The sequence below is a fragment of the Hypomesus nipponensis genome, chromosome 2 (genome assembly GCF_054491055.1).
Source record: "Hypomesus nipponensis isolate SF chromosome 2, ASM5449105v1, whole genome shotgun sequence".
Classification (NCBI taxonomy): Eukaryota; Metazoa; Chordata; class Actinopteri; order Osmeriformes; family Osmeridae; genus Hypomesus; species Hypomesus nipponensis.
In genome coordinates, this window is record NC_140362.1 from 21,777,501 (window position 1) to 21,799,106 (window position 21,606).

At 49.4% G+C, this 21,606-nt stretch overlaps 4 protein-coding genes across 6 annotated transcripts in view; 2 read left to right on the forward strand and 2 right to left on the reverse strand.

Annotated features, from left to right (window-relative positions):
• Positions 1-831, reverse strand: part of LOC146301616 (uncharacterized) — a 6,140-nt gene extending 5,309 nt beyond the window's left edge. The window contains exon 1 of the mRNA XM_084668923.1: positions 776-831. Within this exon, the coding sequence (XP_084525049.1) occupies positions 776-831 (56 nt within the window). The remainder of the gene's footprint in view (positions 1-775) is intronic.
• LOC146301617 (uncharacterized) overlaps positions 1-2,808 on the forward strand; it is a 6,571-nt gene extending 3,763 nt beyond the window's left edge. For both annotated transcript variants that reach the window (XM_084668920.1, XM_084668921.1), the window contains 3 exons: positions 1,266-1,586; positions 1,843-2,145; positions 2,228-2,808. In XM_084668920.1, coding sequence (XP_084525046.1) covers positions 1,325-1,586; positions 1,843-2,145; positions 2,228-2,364 — 702 coding nt within the window. In that variant the 5' untranslated portion in view covers positions 1,266-1,324 and the 3' untranslated portion in view covers positions 2,365-2,808. The remainder of the gene's footprint in view (positions 1-1,265; positions 1,587-1,842; positions 2,146-2,227) is intronic.
• A 1,297-nt stretch (positions 2,809-4,105) lies between these two features.
• Positions 4,106-6,423, forward strand: LOC146301618 (uncharacterized). The gene is made up of 7 exons (XM_084671624.1): positions 4,106-4,148; positions 4,394-4,687; positions 4,807-5,041; positions 5,143-5,342; positions 5,452-5,553; positions 5,636-5,682; positions 5,784-6,423. The coding sequence occupies exons 1-7, from the start codon at positions 4,106-4,108 to the stop codon at positions 5,910-5,912; spliced, it is 1,050 nt and encodes a 349-aa protein (XP_084527750.1). The 3' UTR covers positions 5,913-6,423.
• Positions 6,424-7,639: 1,216 nt separating this feature from the next.
• Positions 7,640-21,404, reverse strand: setdb1b (SET domain bifurcated histone lysine methyltransferase 1b). 2 transcript variants are annotated; one of them, XM_084668925.1, is made up of 26 exons: positions 21,336-21,382; positions 20,324-20,527; positions 19,885-20,045; positions 19,731-19,774; positions 19,520-19,634; positions 18,184-18,366; positions 17,844-18,045; positions 17,655-17,728; positions 17,366-17,556; positions 16,821-16,950; positions 16,494-16,611; positions 16,176-16,242; positions 16,003-16,121; positions 15,584-15,697; positions 15,053-15,467; positions 14,416-14,677; positions 12,878-12,968; positions 12,665-12,781; positions 12,331-12,500; positions 11,827-12,069; positions 9,992-10,153; positions 9,714-9,886; positions 9,455-9,557; positions 8,817-9,073; positions 8,615-8,703; positions 7,640-8,341 (listed from the first exon to the last, which is right to left on the reverse strand). In XM_084668925.1, the coding sequence occupies exons 1-26, from the start codon at positions 21,365-21,367 to the stop codon at positions 8,224-8,226; spliced, it is 3,954 nt and encodes a 1,317-aa protein (XP_084525051.1). In that variant the 5' UTR covers positions 21,368-21,382; the 3' UTR covers positions 7,640-8,223. The 2 variants fall into 2 exon arrangements, with proteins under 2 accessions (XP_084525051.1, XP_084525050.1); XM_084668924.1 differs by lacking the exons at positions 16,003-16,121; positions 16,176-16,242 and having other exon boundaries at positions 21,336-21,404.
• Positions 21,405-21,606: the final 202 nt, after the last annotated feature.

Sequence of the window (21,606 nt, forward strand, 5' to 3'; positions counted from 1 at the left end):
GAAAATCGTTTCACGTAACGTTGGAGTTACTTTTCAAAATTTGCTAACAGTTCCTCTTTTTTTTAAGGAGCTCAATTTGTTACTGGGTGCATATTGAAAAAAAATTGTCAGGGTATTCTGAAAAGCGGCTAAATCTAGCAACAAAGTTGCTGATTTGGCATCACTGGGCAGACAACACAGTAACCACCTCGAAACATCTGTTGTTTAGTCTACCTTTTTAACCAATCATTTACATGCATTTATCTACAAGCGCAAGTACTACACATTCACTGCAACCATGCATATTTCTCATTGGATGATGATTTCCTTTGGGGCATGTCCGCGCAAATGCCCTTGTTCCGTTGGCTACTATGTGAACAAGTTAAAATGGTCAGAGACTAGCCTAGCCTACTAATAAATCTAAAGCTTCAAAAAGTCAAACGAAACCATTAGTAGGCTGGGATAAAAATTTAAAAAATCCTCATCTTCACCCGCGGAAAATGATGACTAACACAATGCCTTCAATAAGACTCAAATAAAAACTGACTACTACGGACTAAATATTGATTAAATCAAAGCAAAAAAAAAAACTAAATGTGACTTTAACCTACAATTTTCATTAGCCTAAGCAACTAAAACTAAACTTTAAATTGATGTAAAAAAAATAACCAAATAGTTACAAACTTGTCTTTCCCTTCAGAGTGCCTCGGCCTAAATAACACAATTTATACTATAGTCTTTGTCGGAATAAACATCACAAAATCTCAAGAATAGATAAAGAAACGTTTCTACAAACCAAATTGTGGCAAAGCAACCTGTTTGCCGCTCCAAAACACATGGGTAATAAAACATATTTCTGCTGGGATTTTGTCTGAAAGTTGAATTGACAGTCCAGATTTCCACCCTAAATGGTCTGTTGCGCAGGGACGAACAGGTGACAGGCGAGGAAGTGACGCATCCCATTATGCCTAGTTAGAGTAGTCGGTGACAAATCTGGAGAACTCACATATCAAACATGAATTTACTACTCTTTTTGTGCATCGTTTTATTAATTGGTAAGAACATTTTAGTTAATCAAAAATATATAGAGGGGCTAATTTAATATAGGTGTGACAACGCGATCAACAGTGTTTAATTTTATTTGCAGGATGTGTTCAGGGATATAGGTCTAATATAGGCTAACCTTAGGCACCAGAAGAAAATGACAAAACGAAATAAAAATAACTAAAAGTGGAAACGTACGATAAACGTTGAGAATGTTTGGGATAATTTCTTTATTTTTCCAGGCTCAGCTGATGTGTACCTCACTTCCAGCTCGGTCCATTTCGGAGACCAGGGGGACAACATGACCCTCATCAGCCGGTTCGAAACAGTTATCAGTACCCAAGTTACCTGGTTCAAACAGGATCTCAGCGGCAAGGTGACATTGGTAAAGTTCTTCAGCATGTCTTATCAAACTCCCAACCGTTACTTTGTCGCAGTTGACGGCTCCAATATCACGTTGACGGTTACCAAAACTACCACTGAGGACTCCGGCCGATACTTTGGAGTGAGGCGTAACGGCGTGAACTTCGAGGCAGGAACTATACAGGACATCGTCGTGAAAGGTAACCCTAAGCGTGTCAAATAATTGTACACAAAAAATGGTGCTCGATGTTGAGATGCAGCTGTTTGCGATTAGACTGCAACAAAGGTTTATGTTGGGAAAATTGTATAAAAAATAAAATTGTTTTACGCCCAGTATGAACATACACTTGTATCCTACAAATGTAGGCTTATTATCGATGTTGTCATTCAAAATAAATGTTATGTTGTTGTTAGAAATATATTAATAATTATTGCCTCTCTGTCTGTGTATCTCAGAACAACTTTCCGTCCCGGTAATGCGTGTCTTCCTACAGTCCGGACCGGGGCGCATGTTTCTTTGCGAGGTCATCGGTGCCGTGCAGGGATGGAGCAAACCATACTGGATGGGAGTTGACGGACAAAACATGACAGTGGAAAGCGAGGCAATCAGATCGTTTGACGAAAACGGTTTGTTCACTCAATCAACCATCCTCATCCCGTCATTGGCAGACGGAGTAAAGGCCGCCACGTGTGTGTGTCGTCAGGAGAGCACAGGAATCATGATCCAATCCGGTACACAAATACTAACAACCGAGAATGGTAAGCACCTTCTGCTTCAACCATTCGTTTTGCCGTACCAAACCGACAGTTTCAAGACCGTGATGTGTTATTACTTTCACAGTGACGGGTTCCTGTGATATCCTGCTGTACGTGGTTCTCCTGGCCAGCCTGCTGCTTCTGCTGGCCGGTGCAGCGGCCGCTGTGCGGGCCACGAGGAGCGGGTGTGTCACCGCCTACAGGTTATCTCGGAGGAGCTGAATATTTCGCTATAGCATGGCCTAAAATAAAATGAGATTATAAAGTAGAGATACATTTATAATCCATAGGCCTAATCGAATCATTAGCTATGTGTGGAGTGTGTTCTCACATATGGCTGCTGCAGTTTAATTTCTATGAGGCTGTCGTTTTAGCTGACGCCCTTGAAATGTTAGATTAGAAAACACAATACTATCTGAATGTTGTGCAATCACAATTAAAAAAAGAATGTGGGATATAAATAAATTGGGCTGTACAAAGATTAAATATGTAGCCTATAACTGAATATTGCCCACTTCCGTGCGCCTCAACAGCCTAACAATTGCTATGACATATTCTATCTTCCTATGTGTTTTATAATCTACGATGTGCATTTTACAGATGGCGAATAAAAATATGTAAACGATGTGTTAGAACAATGTCGAATTGTCAGATATATCTGTCACCATGTGAAAATAAATGTTTTTGAAATGTGAAGATGTTTCTCTCTGCGGTTACCCTTTAAAGCCACGTCTGGAAAATTATCTACGTGTCTGAGCGTAAAAAGGGGTCGACGGCAGCTCCACGTTCAATGCAATATTACACTTAAAAAAATGTTGGGTTGAAAACAACCCGGCTGGTTAAATATAGGACAGAACACACGTTGGGTTAAACTAACCCAGCAAGATGGGTTGACCATTTAACCCAGCATGTTGGGTTGATCATTCAACCCAAATATGGTTCATATTGACTCGAAGTCTGGGTTAATTTGACCTCATAAATGGGTTAAATGCTGGGTTTAAAACTACCCAGTTTGGGTTGTTTCAAACCAAATAGCTGGTTAAATATAGGACAGAACACACGCCTCTGATTTAAAGGGTTGTGATATTTCTAGCTTTCTTAAATTGTATAGTTGAAGAAGAAATGCGGTTTATGTCATTTGTTTTGTGATGTATGGCCTAATATTGCCTGTCGTCTTGGCGATCTTTAAGTAGCTGCAACAGTCTCTCTCACACACACGAACACACGCACACACCCGTAACGCTTTAAATCGTACTGAGCACTGACAAAGTTGACATTGCTGACCTATAAGCCTATTTTTTTTGTATCTGTATAGCTCACGAGGTTTGTCACCAATACCATTGTGTGCATGCCTATGTTTACTCGTGCATAATCACAGCGAAATTCACAACGTATAGTAATGATCATTAACTGTATTGTATTACTTGTTTTGATAGGCCTATTGAGAACAGAAACATTTGTAATATAGGCCTAAGACCCGCATTCTGCCAGGGAGCCAAAACCAAGCAAATTGAAAATGCAAGATGCACAGAAGCAGTGGTGTTGAAACTGGTGCATTGTCCTTATCCGTTCACACGTCACATAGCATCCCGCTGCGACCCAGGAGCATGTTCAAGACAGCCTGGGGTTTGATGTGGTCAGGATAGGCTACATCTAAAACCACGCGTGGAAAGTAGTCTGTGTGTCAGCGTAAAGGAGATTGAAGATGTGGTGTAGCGCTGAAGGTCAATGTGATGTAAAGGACGCTGGGTGTGTCTTCAACGGTTGTTTTACTGTTAAGTGTTTTCTAAATCATCAAACAACTGTGGTGTCGGAAGAGAAAAAACGAGCTGTTTGTTCCGAGTTGAAGGTACGGAGGGCGTAGGACGCCAGTGCATGAACACCTAAGGGTCGCTTACCTGTTTTAATAGGCTACCACTTTCTTACGGAAGTCTTAGGTCAAACAGTGGCTTTAGGTCACAAAATGTATGCTATTTTTACTCTCATAAACGCATTGTCAACTCTAGGTAAGTCATAATATCAGGCTATTAAAATGCAATCCTATAGGCTAAATAGGCTAAATAGGCTAAATGAGATTTGATCGGAATGTATTTAATGTAGTCCTAATAATTTGAGGATTTATGTACAATGTCTGTCATCAAGATGTATTATATATGTCATAATCTTTACAACTCAACGGTTTATAACCCTAACCCACAGGTTAGGCTACTTTAATCTAAACTAAATGTAGGCTAAATGTTTATCGTTTCAGCGAGTGTTGAAACGAGTTCCGTGATCTACTCCGAGGTGGGAGAGAACGTGTTCTTACCATGCCACTGCGATAGGAAATGTAATTCGATACTATTGAACTGGTTACGCATCCAGCAAAACGGATCACTGGAAATCATTAACACGAAAGGAGAGCGGTTCCTGACAAATGGTTTGACAAATGGTGCAGGACTTCAGATTTTGCACGTGGACAAGTCAGACTCCGGACGTTACTACTGCGGAGAGCAAGTCACATATCAGGGATTCCATGGCGATGGTGTGATTTTGCATGTCGAAGGTTAGCAGTTTTATAATATAGGCAACAATTAAGAGATTAGTCATCAAACTAGCCTAAATGATGACCTCAATTAACTTGCAGCATGTTTTAATCGTGTAATGTCTGTCTTTATTCTTAAGAGGCCTCGTCAATGGCTAACCACAATAAAATCAGTCCTAAAGCTATTTTGCTGACTGAGGACCAAAGCGATGAACAGAAAATACATTATTTGCATGATGACTTCGGAGAAAGGCGCCACAGGTTGCGTTGTGTTGTAAACGGGCTTAGCGCACCAGGAGTCACAATTACATTCCTGTCATCAAGGGGAGAGAAATCTGAGGGCCAAACATGGGCATCGTTGATGAAGAATAACCAGTAAGAGTAACTTTTTTTGTCAATAGATTGAAACCATAGATCTACGTCAATATTGTCCTACACCCATCAATTGCTACAGCTGACCATCATGTATTTTATAGATATTATGTACTGAGTGCGTATACAGTGAGATCAGTTTGGTACAGCGACAGACATAAAGTCTTGGAGTATCATGAAAATTACGGGAGAGAGGAGACTGAATACGATCCGGATGTGACAGCGTGGTGGTGCGAAGTTCGAACTGGAAAGAACCGCACACTGAAAAGCAACGAAACGGTTCTTTTCCAACAGTCACACCCTGGTCAGAAACACACTTCCCCTTTTGTACAACATCAATACTCATAAAGACAGATGGATATGATTGGGATTTTTTTTCTCCATTAGGCATAATCTCGTTTTTGTCTTTTCAGACGTGTGTTTGCCTTTACTTTATTCAGCTGTGGCAGTTGCAGGACTGTGTATGGTGTTCATCATCATTATCGCGGCTCACGCTGTTTGGAGCATGCGTGAAGGTAACCATGACTACAAGTACTCCAATGTGTAGTACGTCACATTAACGGGCAGTGACTGACATCTTGTGTCTCTGGACTTCAGGTAGGGCTGTTCTACAGGATCAAGGTTCTCCCATGTGTGACCTTCAGGTGAATACTAAACCATTCACAATGTACACAAGGCGTACTGAGACACAGTCTTCTGTGGGAATCAAATAGAATCTAATTAATAGATCAAATCTAATTTTCAGACAGATGTGATGTACTCCAGTGTAATGTTCAACCAATCAGCTGGGCCAGGAAGAAGACAGCGTAACAAATCAGTAATCAACCCTGAAGATGATCAGCAGTACACTGTTCTCAAATGCAGCCAGAAGTGAACAGAGTTCAGAGTTCCTTTGGGCTGGAGCTCCCCCCCCCCCCCCAAAAAAAACCCAAACATATTTCAATTTTTTATATTAAATCCATATTTTAAATCTACGTATTAATTTCTCTTCCTAAAACCCACTAGAGGACACTATTTAAAAAAAATGTATTCTGGGGGAACATGCCCCCAGACCCCCCTAGTTTTGCTGGGTCACAGGAAAAATAATAAGTTTCATCTCGGGACTTAGCCCCCCCAAAAGTGGGAACCTAGATTCGCCCCTGGTTCACCACCCTCATTTAAACACAGACTACACTTCAGCAAAAAGATCAAAGAAAACCCACCTGTAGGCAAATACAGGGACAGCCCAAGCCTTTAGGGGGCCTTAAACAGAAATTATGTTTTTTTTAATTAAGCTGTAATGTCATGTGTTCTTGGGGGCCCTCTGGTGGCCACGGGGGCCCTAAGCAGCCGCTTAGTTCGCTTATGCCTTGGGCCAGCTATGTGCAAATATATTGCTACCAAATAATGTGTAAAATGTTACAGTAAATAAACTCATATGCCATAAAGGTTCATTGATTACTATATATTTTTGGGCTTTATTTAATTAATGCTAATTTGAATCTTAACCTAATTGGAGGCGTGTGGTCAAACTAACAGACAAGGAAGAGCTGACACATCGACAGTCTCAGGCGTGTATGTGTGACTGTATGTACCTGATTCATAGCCACCCGGAGCAGGTCATTCATGTCCTGTTGGGGGTAGAAAACCTCAGGGTCACCATCCAGCAGACGTCCTGGTCCTCCTGCATGAGCAGCAGGGTGGAGGACAGATGGATGTCGAGTGAGACACACACAAGGCTAATGCTGCCAGTGTGCTGGACATCTGAAAGCTATCAGAAGGTGTGTTTACCTGAGGCAGGGGGCGGGGCCTGGATCCCGGTCAGGGCATCGTTCTGGTGAAGCAGTGAGCCCAGCGTTGAGGATGATCTAGCCCCAGGCCTCTTCAAGACAGCAGGCTGGACGAGGGCCAAGGGACAGAATTAGATCAAGTACAAAAGGCTAATGCTGCCACAATGTGGAGAATAACCCCAGTATATCTGAAAGCCTGCTTCGTACCTCTTGAGATTGACAAAGTGGAAGCCACTGTACATTCCCTTGTCATCAGTCACGACACGGATGCTTGAGGTCAGACCAGATCTATCAGGCCTCTCGACTCTCAGAAGCCCTCTGATCCAGTTTCATTCCTTGTGTTTTTTTGACTGATGAGACTTTACTGAAAGCAGATGTTTCAAAGTTTTGGAATCCTTATCATGTGAGGTCTAATAGTTGTTTTATAGCATAGTTTTGCTATGCATTATGTACAGCACTTTGGATCAATTTGTATTGTCGTCCCAAGTATTTTTCAAGATTAACCTCACTGCTCTTTTCTCATGGAGGGGTCCGCAAGCTCTTTTGGTCACCACACACAATGCAACATTATTTTTGAAAGATTAATACAAATTAAATATATATATTTTTTGGTTTAACCTTTCAAAAGTGTTTCCAAAATATTTGTGCATTTTTTCAAAAAAATAAAATATTCTCTTCACCACACACACAGTGAGAGGAGGAACAAAGAAGTGTGAAACAGAAGACTGAAGCAGGGTAAAGCGCAACACAATACACAATCATTTTATTATTCTGAACCAATAAGGAAGGTAAACTTGCACTGCTGTTCCGTAAATACCAACTCAGTTCCGGGTCATGTGTGGAAAATGAAAGTTTATTCTAACGTAAACACATCAGTTTGGCAGACAAATAAACACCAACAAAGTGAGCACACAAACAGTTATAATAAAAAAATTACAACTGGAAATATAACACAATAATTTGAGTCTACATTGATGTACCCCCTCTCTTCTTTACTATGTAGTAAGTACAGCAGAGAGGTGTAGAAAAAAAAGTTTAAAAAAAACAATACACTTTGAAATGTCACAGCTCCTAGGAGAGAGTAGCTTAGTGACTGGATGGTGGCTGGTCTTCCAGACATGGGAGAAGTCCTGCTCTCCACCCTCACGCTGTACCCAGAGAGGAGGAGGGCACAGGGGTACAGAGAGAGAGAGAGAGAGAGAGGGGGGGGGGGTGTGTGGGTGGGTGGAGGTACAGAGAGAGAGGGAGAGAGGGGGCGGTGGAGTTACAGACAGAGAGAGAGGGAGGGGGGGGGTGTGTGGAGGTACAGACAGAGAGAGAGGGAGAGGGGGGCCATGGAGTTACAGACAGAGAGAGAGGGAGAGGGGGGGTGTGGAGTTACAGACAGAGAGAGAGGGATGTGTGGAGGTGCACTGATCACAGGAGCCTCCCTCTGCACTCTGTTGATCCACAGCAGCAGAGTAGCTCCTTGCCCTCCACACTGCCCACCTCGTAGTTGTAGTCCCAGGTGAGCTCTGTGCCTGCACGGATACGCCTGAACACACACACACACACACACACACACACACACACACACACACACACACACACACACACACACACACACACACACACACACACACACACACACACACACACACACACACACACACACACACACACACACACGGTTAAAATCTGTATACAAATGCTTCACTCTTAATCAACTCTACAGAAGAGCAACACAGTTCCAGTATGATATTAAATATTTTCAACCAAAACCCTGAGGACTGTCTGTCAGTGTTGAGTTGTGCGCTCGCTGACTCACTTGCTGGCAAAGAAGGCGACCCAGGGGAAGCGCAGGTCGTGTGTGTCAACAAACACGTTCTGGACAAACAGGTTGGGGCTGCAGCTATGCTGTTAGGCACAACACAGGGAGAACCATCAGGAAACACAGATTTATAAAACAAACATTCCCAGATATAACAAACCAGATAACTGGAGTCTGGTGGGCGTCTGGGACGACTCACGTTGAGGTAACGTCCGAGGTTGCCCTCCAGCTTGGCATCGATGATGTAGCAAGACTCTTCACCGTCAAAGAACTGACGAGTGTTCTGGGGGCCGCTGTCCCCCGCTCCTCCCCCCTGGCTCTGGGGCCCCCCAGCCTGCACCCCGGGCCCACTGGGGGCATGCCCCACACTGGGGCCATGCTTCACCATCATGCTGTGGGAGCCCTTGAGGGCGATGCCCCGCGTGGACTTCACTGCCACCTGCCGCTTCACTACTCCTGAGGCAGGAGGGGGAGGCAGGTAGGAGGGGGAGGGAGGCAGGAGGGGGAGGGAGGTAGGAGGGGGAGACAGGTAGGAGGGGGAGGGAGGAGGGGGAGACAGGTAGGAGGGGGAGGGAGGCAGGAGGGGGAGGGAGGTAGGAGGGGGAGGGAGGTAGGAGGGGGAGGGAGGAGGGGGAGACAGGTAGGAGGGGGAGGGAGGCAGGAGGGGGAGGGGGAGACAGGTAGGAGGGGGAGGGAGGCAGGAGGGGGAGGCAGGTAGGAGGGGGAGGGAGGGAGGAGGGGAGGCAGGACTCGTTAGGGAAGACAGAAGAACTAAAGTAGCATGTTCTCTAGCTCCCCTCATCACACACGCTCAACACCCCCCCTCTTCCTCCTCACCTTGGATACTCTTCTCTCTTTCCTTGTCGTCCGATCCGGAGCTGATGGTCTGAACGTCGTCGCTGTCGGACAGAGTCATCACTTCCTGTTTCTTCCCGCCCTCCTACCACAGAGACACAAGATCAAGACCAAGGCTTCTTGCAGACAACGACTTCTTTGAATCTTGACAACAGACCGATGTGCGTATGGCCCTGTCAAACAAACCCCAGTCCATCCAACAGAAAGCTGAACTAAAGATCATCTCTTGATCCCCTCTCACCATCTTCTCCAGCTTCAGGCCCTCCATCTTGACGGCGGTCTGAGAGGTGGAGGGTTGGCTGGTCAGCCAGGAGGCCACCTTGCTCTTCCCCGTCTCCTCCAGCAGGTGGGGTGACTTCCTGTCCTCTGAGCCCCCTGCTGAGGCACTGAGCCCATCCTTACTGTCCTGGCTCCCTGGACAGGCCGAGATACAGAGACATGAGGAGGAGGAGGGAGAGACTTGAAGAGAACACGTCTCCTTTACATGAAGCTGCAGCGAGTGTTCACACACACACACACCTTCCTTGATGCCCTTGGCCTGCCGGCGTGTGGTGTAGCTCCTCCACACAGAGTTGGTGCTGTGGTAGGGGTCCTTCTTGAACGTGTCGTCTGAACTGTCGCTCTCATCGTTGGAATCATCCTCACCGTTGCTGTCGCCGTCCTTGGAGGAGTCTTCATCATCTGAGGGAGTGAGGAAAACCACCATGTTAGCTCTGGTCAGGGAGGAGAACCACCATGTTAGCTCTGGTCAGGGAGAGGAGAACCACCATGTTAGCTCTGGTCAGGGAGAGGAGAACCACCATGTTAGCTCTGGTCAGGGAGAGGAGAACCACCATGTTAGCTCTGGTCAGGGAGGAGAACCACCATGTTAGCTCTGGTCAGGGTGAGGAGAACCACCATGTTAGCTCTGGTCAGGGAGAGGAGAACCACCGTGTTAGCTCTGGTCAGGGAGGAGAACCACCATGTTAGCTCTGGTCAGGGAGAGGAGAACCACCATGTTAGCTCTGGTCAGGGAGAGGAGAACCACCATGTTAACTCTGGTCAGGGAGGAGAACCACCATGTTAGCTCTGGTCAGGGAGAGGAGAACCACCATGTTAGCTCTGGTCAGGGAGAGGAGAACCACCATGTTAGCTCTGGTCAGGGAGAGGAGAACCACCATGTTAGCTCTGGTCAGGGAGAGGAGAACCACCATGTTAGCTCTGGTCAGGGAGAGGAGAACCACCATGTTAGCTCTGGTCAGGGAGGAGAACCACCATGTTAGCTCTGGTCAGGGTGAGGAGAACCACCATGTTAGCTCTGGTCAGGGAGGAGAACCACCATGTTAGCTCTGGTCAGGGAGAGGAGAACCACCATGTTAGCTCTGGTCAGGGAGAGGAGAACCACCATGTTAGCTCTGGTCAGGGTGAGGAGAACCACCATGTTAGCTCTGGTCAGGGAGAGGAGAACCACCATGTTAGCTCTGGTCAGGGAGAGGAGAACCACCATGTTAGCTCTGGTCAGGGAGGAGAACCACCATGTTAGCTCTGGTCAGGGAGAGGAGAACCACCATGTTAGCTCTGGTCAGGGAGAGGAGAACCACCATGTTAGCTCTGGTCAGGGTGAGGAGAACCACCATGTTAGCTCTGGTCAGGGAGAGGAGAACCACCATGTTAGCTCTGGTCAGGGAGAGGAGAACCACCATGTTAGCTCTGGTCAGGGAGAGGAGAACCACCATGTTAGCTCTGGTCAGGGAGGAGAACCACCATGTTAACTCTGGTCAGGGAGGAGAACCACCATGTTAGCTCTGGTCAGGGAGAGGAGAACCACCATGTTAGCTCTGGTCAGGGAGGAGAACCACCATGTTAGCTCTGGTCAGGGAGAGGAGAACCACCATGTTAGCTCTGGTCAGGGAGGAGAACCACCATGTTAACTCTGGTCAGGGAGGAGAACCACCATGTTAGCTCTGGTCAGGGAGAGGAGAACCACCATGTTAGCTCTGGTCAGGGAGGAGAACCACCATGTTAGCTCTGGTCAGGGAGAGGAGAACCACCATGTTAGCTCTGGTCAGGGAGAGGAGAACCACCATGTTAGCTCTGGTCAGGGAGAGGAGAACCACCATGTTAGCTCTGGTCAGGGAGGAGAACCACCATGTTAACTCTGGTCAGGGAGGAGAACCACCATGTTAGCTCTGGTCAGGGAGAGGAGAACCACCATGTTAGCTCTGGTCAGGGAGAGGAGAACCACCATGTTAGCTCTGGTCAGGGAGGAGAACCACCATGTTAGCTCTGGTCAGGGAGGAGAACCACCGTGTTAGCTCTGGTCAGCTCTCCCCCGCCATATAGCTTTCTGATTATGACCCAGTGTGACCTCTGACCTTTGCCCTTTGCCTTGGAGCGGTCTGTCTTGCTGCCGGTCTTGTTGAGGCCCAGGCTGGTGGAGAGGGACACCTTCAGCCGGCTGAGATCCACCCCGCTGCCATCGCTGTCCGAGCAGTGGGCCTCGCTCTCGTAACCCTCCTTGAAGTTCTCCACACTCTCAATGTGGTCCAGGTTGGCAAAGTACTCGTCCCCCATCTCCAGGCCCTCCTTGTCAGCAAAGTCGTCAGTCAGGATCTTACCTGTCGACCGCCGTTGAGAAGGAAGGAGGTAAAAGGGGTGGGGGGGGGGGGGGGTGAGGATAAAAGTAATGGATATAAAAAAATGACGCCAACCAACTCCACCTCTCCCCTGCCCCCCCCCCCCACCTCTCCCCTGCCCCCTCCCCCATCTCTCCCCTGCCTCCCCCACCTCTCCCCTGCCTCCCCCACCTCTCCCCTGCCCCCCCCCCCATCTCTCCCCTGCCTCCCCCACCTCTCCCCTGCCCCCGCGCTCCTCCTCACCAGCGTAGATGCAGACGAAGGAGCCCTTGGCCACGTCGTCCAGACAGCGGATGCCCCAGCCCTTGTTCTGGGTCTTGAAGAGCTGCAGACACACCTGCAGGCCGTGCTGCACCAGCCGGTTGGTGCACATCTCTGCGCAGCACTTGCAGCGCTTGTTACACTCGTAGATCCTGGTGGGGACGGGGGCGAGAGGGAAGGAAAATCAAAACACACTCTCTGACGCTCCACAGGCTTAAGGTACGACTCTGCATGTGACTGTACGCTGGTTTGGAGTGGCGGAGGCCCTGCATGTGTGTGTAGTGTGTGCTGTGTGTGTGGTGTGTGTGTGTGTCACCCTGTAGGCAGACACTCCTCCAGCCTCTTGTTCAGGTATCCAGCGTGGGGGTTAGGCTGCCCGCCCGGGGTGCAGGCGCTGGCCTGGAGGGTCAGCTGGTGACAGGCACACTTGGACCTGCAGGGAGGAGGCACAGGGTCAAGGGTCAACACAGGGGCTACACAGGCCAGCAGACCAGGGGTCAAAGTTCAAGGGGGGGTCAAGGGTACTCACTTGTCCCTGCAGCCGTCGGTGCAATCACAGCCCACCAGGAACTGTGGGCTGGTGTTGATGAAGACACCATCCTCTGGGATACGCTCCTTACCTGGGAGGACAACATGGTCTGGTCACACACACTCTGTGACACCACGACACTCTGTGACACCACGACACTCTGTGACACCACGACACTCTGTGACACCACGACACTCTGTGACACCACGACACTCTGTGACACCACGACACTAACACAACGACACTCTGTGACACCACGACACTCTGTGACACCACGACACTCTGTGACACCACGACACTAACACAACGACACTCTGTGACACCACGACACTCTGTGACACCACGACACTCTGTGACACCACGACACTAACACCACGACACTCTGTGACACCACGACACTAACACCACGACACTAACACCACGACACTCTGTGACACCACGACACTCTGTGACACCACGACACTCTGTGACACCACGACACTCTGTGACACCACGACACACTGTGACACCACGACACTCTGTGACACCACGACACTAACACAATGACACTCTGTGACACCACGACACTCTGTGACACCACGACACTCTGTGACACCACGACACTGTGACACCACGACACTGTGACACCACGACACTCTGTGACACCACGACACTCTGTGACACCACGACACTAACACAACGACACTAACACCACGACACTCTGTGACACCACGACACTAACACAACGACACTGTGACACCACGACACTAACACAACGACACTCTGTGACACCACGACACTCTGTGACACCACGACACTCTGTGACACCACGACACTAACACCACGACACTCTGTGACACCACGACACTAACACCACGACACTCTGTGACACCACGACACTAACACCACGACACTCTGTGACACCACGACACTCTGTGACACCACGACACTAACACCACGACACTCTGTGACACCACGACACTAACACCACGACACTCTGTGACACCACGACACTCTGTGACACCACGACACTCTGTGACACCACGACACTAACACCACGACACTGACACCACGACACTGACACCACGACACTCTGTGACACCACGACACTAACACCACGACACTCTGTGACACCACGACACTAACACCACGACACTCTGTGACACCACGACACTCTGTGACACCACGACACTAACACCACGACACTCTGTGACACCACGACACTAACACCACGACACTCTGTGACACCACGACACTAACACCACGACACTCTGTGACACCACGACACACTGTGACACCACGACACTAACACCACGACACTCTGACACCACGACACTAACACCACGACACTCTGTGACACCACGACACTGTGACACCACGACACTAACACAACGACACTAACACCACGACACTAACACCACGACACTAACACCACGACACTCTGTGACACCACGACACTGTGACACCACGACACTAACACAACGACACTAACACAACGACACTAACACCACGACACTAACACCACGACACTAACACAACGACACTCTCTCCAGACTTACTGTAGGCCACACTAGGTGGGGGGGTGATGTCAATCTCGTTGACGCAGGACAGAGGGATGTCTTCCTTGCCCTTGGTGATGTCCCGGATGTAGTAGAAGGGCTCCTGGGGCTGGAAGCGGCGGTCCACCAGCACGTAGGGGTCCAGGCAGAACATCTCCAGGAAGATGAAGTCACAGTGGGTCTGGAACAGGTAGCGCTGGATCTCCGCCATGTTGCGCAGACACAGGCCACATGGGGCTTTGTAGATCACATGGAACGACACCTGGACAGGAGTGGGAGGAGCTGCTCAGCTGTCAATCATTTCTTGTCATTTACATTTAGTCAGATTAAGCAGACGCTCTTATCCAGAGCGATTTACAGTAAGTACAGGGACATTCTCCCCGAGGCAAGTAGGGTGAAGTGCCTTGCCCAAGGACACAACGTCATTTTGTGCGGCGGGAAATCGAACCAGCAACCTTCTGATTACTAGCCCGATTCCCTAACCGCTCAGCCATCTGACTCTCACATAAAGAGTTGGGGCATGTCTCCATGATCTCCTGATAATCCCAACCTGAACTCAAACTGCTACAGCCACCAACACCAACCCTCCCCTCCCCTCCCCGGCAGTGCTGATGTTGTGCTGTAAGCCCCGCCCTACCTTGCGGTTAATTTTCCGTCGGCCAGTCAGGCGCCTGTAGTCGTACAGCAGGGGGATGAGCAGGGGGTTCTTGCCCCTGTGGAAGTCGGGCCGGGGGGGGCGGATGCGGTTGAGGCAGGCGGGCTGGCAGGTGTGGGGGAGGTAGAACACGCGGTCCTTGGGGGCCCGGTAGGAAGACTCCTGGGGGATACGGTCACTGACCACCAGGTGGGGGGTCGTCACGGGGACGGGGGGCGGGGCCACGGGGGGTGGGGCCACGGGGGGCGGGGCCACGGGGGGCGGGGCCACGGGGGGCGGGGCCACGGGGGGCGGGGGAGGAGGAGGGGGAGCCGGAGGCTGCAGGGGCTGTATGGGGTGATGGACCTGGGGGAGGGGGGTCAGGGTCTGGGTCGTACCTGGTTTGAGGACAAAAACTCTGCGGGGCGAGAGACAGAGAAAGACAGAGAGACAGAGAGAGAGTGAAGGCTTAGTGAGTCTTGTGCTTGTGCAGGCTGGTGGTTTTACTGGTGGTGGTGGTGTGCGTGTGCTCACCTGGAGGGGCTGTGAGGGAGCACTGAGGTCACAGGAGTGGGCGTGATCTTATTCCCCACTCCTCCAGGAGAAGGGCCAAACTGGGGGGAAGTCTTCTTTGTCACCTGTTTGTTACTGAGAGAGAGACTCTTGTTCAGAGGGAGGATAGGATGTGTGCTAGACTCCTGTCTCCTGTGTGACTTCAGTCTAGGTTCTGGAGTTTCTACGCATGTACCAGTCAGAGTGTCGACAGAGGAATGACAGATAAGAAACAGGACTCAGGAACAATAAGACACAAACGTTGGTCTGCTGCAAATGTCTCTCTGAGCTACAGAGGTCTGAGAATGTCATTTGTATGATATGTTCATTTGGAATTCATATTTATGATGAATCAGGATATCCTTGATCCATCCATCAAGACGTCATGACTCAGCCCTCACCCTGGCTCCACCTCACACTGGCTCCACCTCACACTGGCCTCATCTCCTGGATGAGTTTCAGACTCCTCAGTCTGCACTCCACCTGCTGTCTCTACCTGCTCCTGCACCACCTCATCCACCTGCACCACCTCATCCACCTGCACCACCTCATCCACCTGCACCACCTCATCCACCTGCTCCTCATCCAGCTGCTCCTCATCCAGCTGCTCTTCATTCGGCTGTTTAGACCTGACTGGCTGGCTAGTAGTAACAGTTATTTACCACACATGAATAAAGAACACAAAGAAGTGTAGGTCCACAGCTCCTCTAAAACACTGACTCTCCTGCAGTGTCTGAGCACTGACTCTCCTGCAGTGTCTGAGCACTGACTCTCCTGCAGTGTCTGAGCACTGACTCTCCTGCAGTGTCTGAGCACTGACTCTCCTGCAGTGTCTGAGCACTGACTCTCCTGCAGTGTCTGAGCACTGACTCTCCTGCAGTGTGCTACTCACTCAATCCACGCAGGGCCGATGGGCTGGGACCGTGTGGTGGTGGAGGGGGGGTTCTGGGGGGCACCGGAGGTCCCCTCACTGGTGTACTGCACCACTGGGCCCTTGGCCCTTACAGCACCTGCACACGCACACACACACACATCAGGCCCACTGTGCTACTGTGTGTCTGCAATTATTGGGAGTGTCTGTGTTGTTGTTGTGTGGGGTGGATAGTGTGTGTGTGGGGTGGATAGTGTGTGTGTGGGGTGTAGAGAGAGAGTGTGTGTGTGTGGTGTGTGCGGGGCGGGGGGGGTATAGATAGTCTGTGTGTGTGTGTGTGTGTGTTACCCATGTTGGGCCTGGTCCTCTGCTGGCCTGCGAGCTTCTTCTCCTGGGAGTTGGCCGTGTTCATCTTCAGGTTGAACATGGGCTCCAGGCGTGTGGAGCCCCTGTAGATCCACTCACTCCTCTTGTCATCCTGACGAGAGCAGCACCACACATTACCACCAGGGGGCACTCAACCTCAGCATAATACCTCCATCCTGAGTTGCGGGAATCAAGGCCAAAGCGATCTAAAATGATCTATAGCCGCCATGTTCCCAACCCGAATCTCTTTCTCCTCCAGTACCTCAAACCAACGTCAATCACAAAAAACATTGACAGATTTACATTTAGTCATTTAGCAGACGCTCTTATCCAGAGCGACTTACAGTAAGTACAGGGACATTCTCCCGAGGCAAGTAGGGTGAAGTGCCTTGCCCAGGGACACAACGTCAATTGTCGCGGCCGGGAATCAAACTGGCAACCTTCTGATTGGTAGCCCGATTCCCTAACCGCTCAGCCATCTGACTCCCAGCCCACGCAGAAGGTTTGACCCGGCTGTGATGTCATACCAGGAAGAGGATCTTGACGAGGCTCCCGTCTACTTCGTCCACACGACTCCTCCACCAGGTTCCCTCCCACTCTGTCTTAATGACCTGCCCCGCCTTCAGCAGAACCATGGGCCTGTTGGGATAGGCCGTGATGTACTCCTCGATGAAGTCCCTGCACGACGCGTCCTCGATGTCCTCCCAGGTCCGCTTCACTGGGAGAGGGGTGGGGGGAGGGGGAGGAGGGAGTCGTTACTGTGATGCAGCTGAGCTGAGGTGGAGCTCGTCTGAGGAGGAAGAGGAGGAGTCTTACGTGGTCTGCAGACAGGGTACAGCTCTGGCAGGGTCACATATGAAGCATAACCATCATCGAAGAAGATCAGGAACCTGCAAATAAACACAGTTTTTCACCTCATGAAGGCTTTAGAGTGGGTACCTTGCTGACGATGTGAGAGGGTATGATTGTTTACCACATCGTTCTCACACCATCCTCTCCACTCACCTCATGCGATTCTTGTTGTTGGGCATCTCTGCCAGAATGCCAGCGTACAGCCACACCTGGTTCCCATCCTTGTACTTGGCGACCACGCGTGCGCCCACGTACAGCCTCTCCAGGGTGGGGTGGTAGTCAAACGCCACATGGTTCCCCGACAGCAGGCTCTTGCCCTTGTTCTCAAACTTCACCTTGTACTTAAAACCGCTCCCTGCACACACGGAAGGAGAGGTGGGACGTTCTGCTCTCAGATGTAACGTCACGTACAAAGAAACGCGCACAACTATTCTTCACATGCCACGGAAGTGAGTGTGTGTTGAGCATGCGTACAAATGATCACATGACCTACCGACGGGGCTGATGGCAATGAGAGAACCTCTGTGCCAGGTTTTGGTGCGTTTCTTTCCCAGGATGCTCATATCCACCAGGAGCTCGTCCTCCTTCAGGGAGGGGTTGGGCTGAGTGGCCGGCCCGCCGGGAGCCTGGTACATCACCACCGCAGGCAGGTGCATCCTGGGGGACTGGACCACACCTGGAGGACACACACACACACACACACACACACACAGACAGACACACACACACACACACACACAGACAGACACACACACACAGACACACACACACACACAGACAGACACACACACACACACACACAGACAGACACACACACACACACACACACAGACAGACAGACAGACACACACACACACACAGACAGACAGACACACACACACAGACACACACACACACACACACACACACACAGACAGACAGACACACACACACACACAGACACACACACACAGACAGACAGACACACACACACACAGACAGACACACACACACAGACAGACACACACACACAGACAGACACACACACACACACAGACAGACACACACACACACACAGACAGACAGACACACACACACACACACAGACAGACAGACACACACACACACACACACACACAGACAGACACACACACACACACAGACAGACAGACACACACACACACAGACAGACACACACACACAGACAGACACACACACACAGACAGACACACACACACAGACAGACAGACACACACACACAGACACACAGACAGACACACACACACACACACACAGACAGACACACACACACACACAGACAGACAGACACACACACACACACACAGACAGACACACACACACACACACACACACAGACAGACACACACACACACACACACAGACAGACAGACACACACACACACACAGACAGACACACACACACACAGACAGACACACACACACACACAGACAGACAGACACACACACACAGACAGACACACACACACAGACAGACAGACACACACACAGACAGACACACACACAGACAGACAGACACACACACACACACAGACAGACACACACACACACACAGACAGACACACACACACACAGACAGACAGACACACACACACACAGACAGACAGACACACACACACACACAGACAGACACACACACACACACACAGACAGACACACACACACACAGACAGACAGACACACACACACACAGACAGACAGACACACACACACACGTGGGTGAGCTTGTCCTCATCTCAGGGGTCCTCTGAGGGAGAGTTTGACAGGATGCAGTACGGTAGATCATGAGTGGTGTTGATGTGCCTTCCCACCTGACTGTATAGTGGGTTTAGACGGTAGAACGGTTGTGGGGGTCTTGTTGACCATCTTCACCAGTGTCTGGACCTGCTGGGACGACCTCTGGATGGCTGCAGACGCCTCCTGAAACTGACACACATTTAAAACAACCACAGAACAGGAAGCGATTTGGATTTCAGTTCATTTTGAGAGTGTGTTCTCGTGTGGGCAGGCCACTGTTCTTACTGCTGCATCCTTGACAGGAGTCACAGGCGTCTTTGGCGGAACTACTGTATACAGAGGGGGAACACAGAGGAACACCAGTCAGAACAACTCCCTCTCGCACAAACCTAACATCGGTGAACCCAGCACTCGAATGAAACAGCCCGCAAACACGTACGGCAGCCCACAGCGATGACGTCGTCGTCCTCGTCGTCATCGATCTCGATGACCTCAGAGGGTTTCCTCTCTCCTCCCTCGTCTTCGGAGCTGCTCTCCCTGTAGACCAGCCCTCTCTTACCGTACGCTCGCTTCACCAGAGTGGCACACTCCTGGATGGACCTGCTCAGACAGATGGGAGCACAATGACGCCAACACCCTGAACAGGGAAGTTTCTCGAAACACTGTACCGTTAGAGGGTATTAACGTTAAACATTATTGCTGTCGTATCGTTTTCTTCACTGCATTGTTTTCTTCACTGCTTTGCAGGCATTCACAGACTAAAAGGTATAATTATTCAGACTCTACATTTAGGGGGGCCACGATTGTTGCCCCCTCCCCCATTGAACTACCCAAAACATTGAGCTACTTCAGAGTCTAGATCCAGACAGTCTACTCACTGGTTGGCGTTGTCCAAGAGCGATTCAACAGTAGCCTTCTCTTTCTCCCGCTGCTCCACCCAGTCCTTCAGCTCAGCCAGTTGGGCTTTCCTCTGTCTCACCGCCTCACTTCTCTCCACCTCGTCGTCTATCCACTTCCTAAGCTCGTCCAGGGAGACACCCAGCTCCTCCTCCAGGCCCGAATCCCAACCCTCCACCTCCATACTGAGAGAGACGGAGAGAGAAAAGAGCGGTAGTTGGTGGCAAGGATACAGGATTCAGCCATGATAGATACATTGCTTGTAAAGTGCGAAGATGCAGTACGGAGCAATTTGGTTAAAACAAGTATTATTATGTTCAAGGGATACTTTTCTAAACGATGTGATTGGCTAACTCGTAAGCTAGCGTTGACCATGCTGTGTTTTTGTGTGGTTTGGTTAAAAGGTGCAGTTTTATTAACACGTTAAATCTAACATTTAAAGATGTGTAAAAACGGTTTATCATATGACCCATCATCTATAGATTGACCACTATTGACACCATACAATAGAAATGGTCACAAATCTACACACGATACAAACGCGCAAACTACATCCACCGGGATTGTTGCTACCAGTGCCAGGGAACCTCCAGCGTAAACTTGCAGGTTTTTCAACACGCTAGAACTCAATAAGCACGTATATCTGAAAGGTGTACAGCCAGGAAATGTGCGGCTACCACTTAGTCTGCAAGCGATCTAACCAAACATAAGAACAAATGTGCACTACGATTCAACACGGAGTCGATCACCAACTTGCAAGACATTTTGCTTCCCGAGTGCTTGTACTTGTGACTGCTAGCATAATAAGCTAGCTAGCGAAATAGACTGGCTAGCCAGCGAGTAGCAAGTTTGTTTCACTATTAGCGGGACAAAGTTAGCCAACGCTTGCAAGCTTTTAGAAAGTCTCTTCTCAAGTTCAATTACATGTCATCTAGGAGTTGAATGCATGCCTATAAAATACGTGTGGCGGTTGATTGCAAGTTGAACACTTACTCATCAGCAGGATTCATTCCACAAGCCTCCATAGATGGGTTACATGTTCTTCTGTTGATGCTGTGGTTGATTGCAACCAAACATTACCGCCACCTCCTGTTCGGGGGGTGTTTTATTAAATTTTTTACTATTACCCGCACCCAAGTTTCTCGAACTAAGGTGAAGGAAGCCCTACTTATCTCCCTTCGGCTGCTGGTGTGATGTTTCTGATTGTTCCCTCAGTATACCTGTGCCTCGTCCAATAATTGTAAATAGCGGGATAAGTTATCTC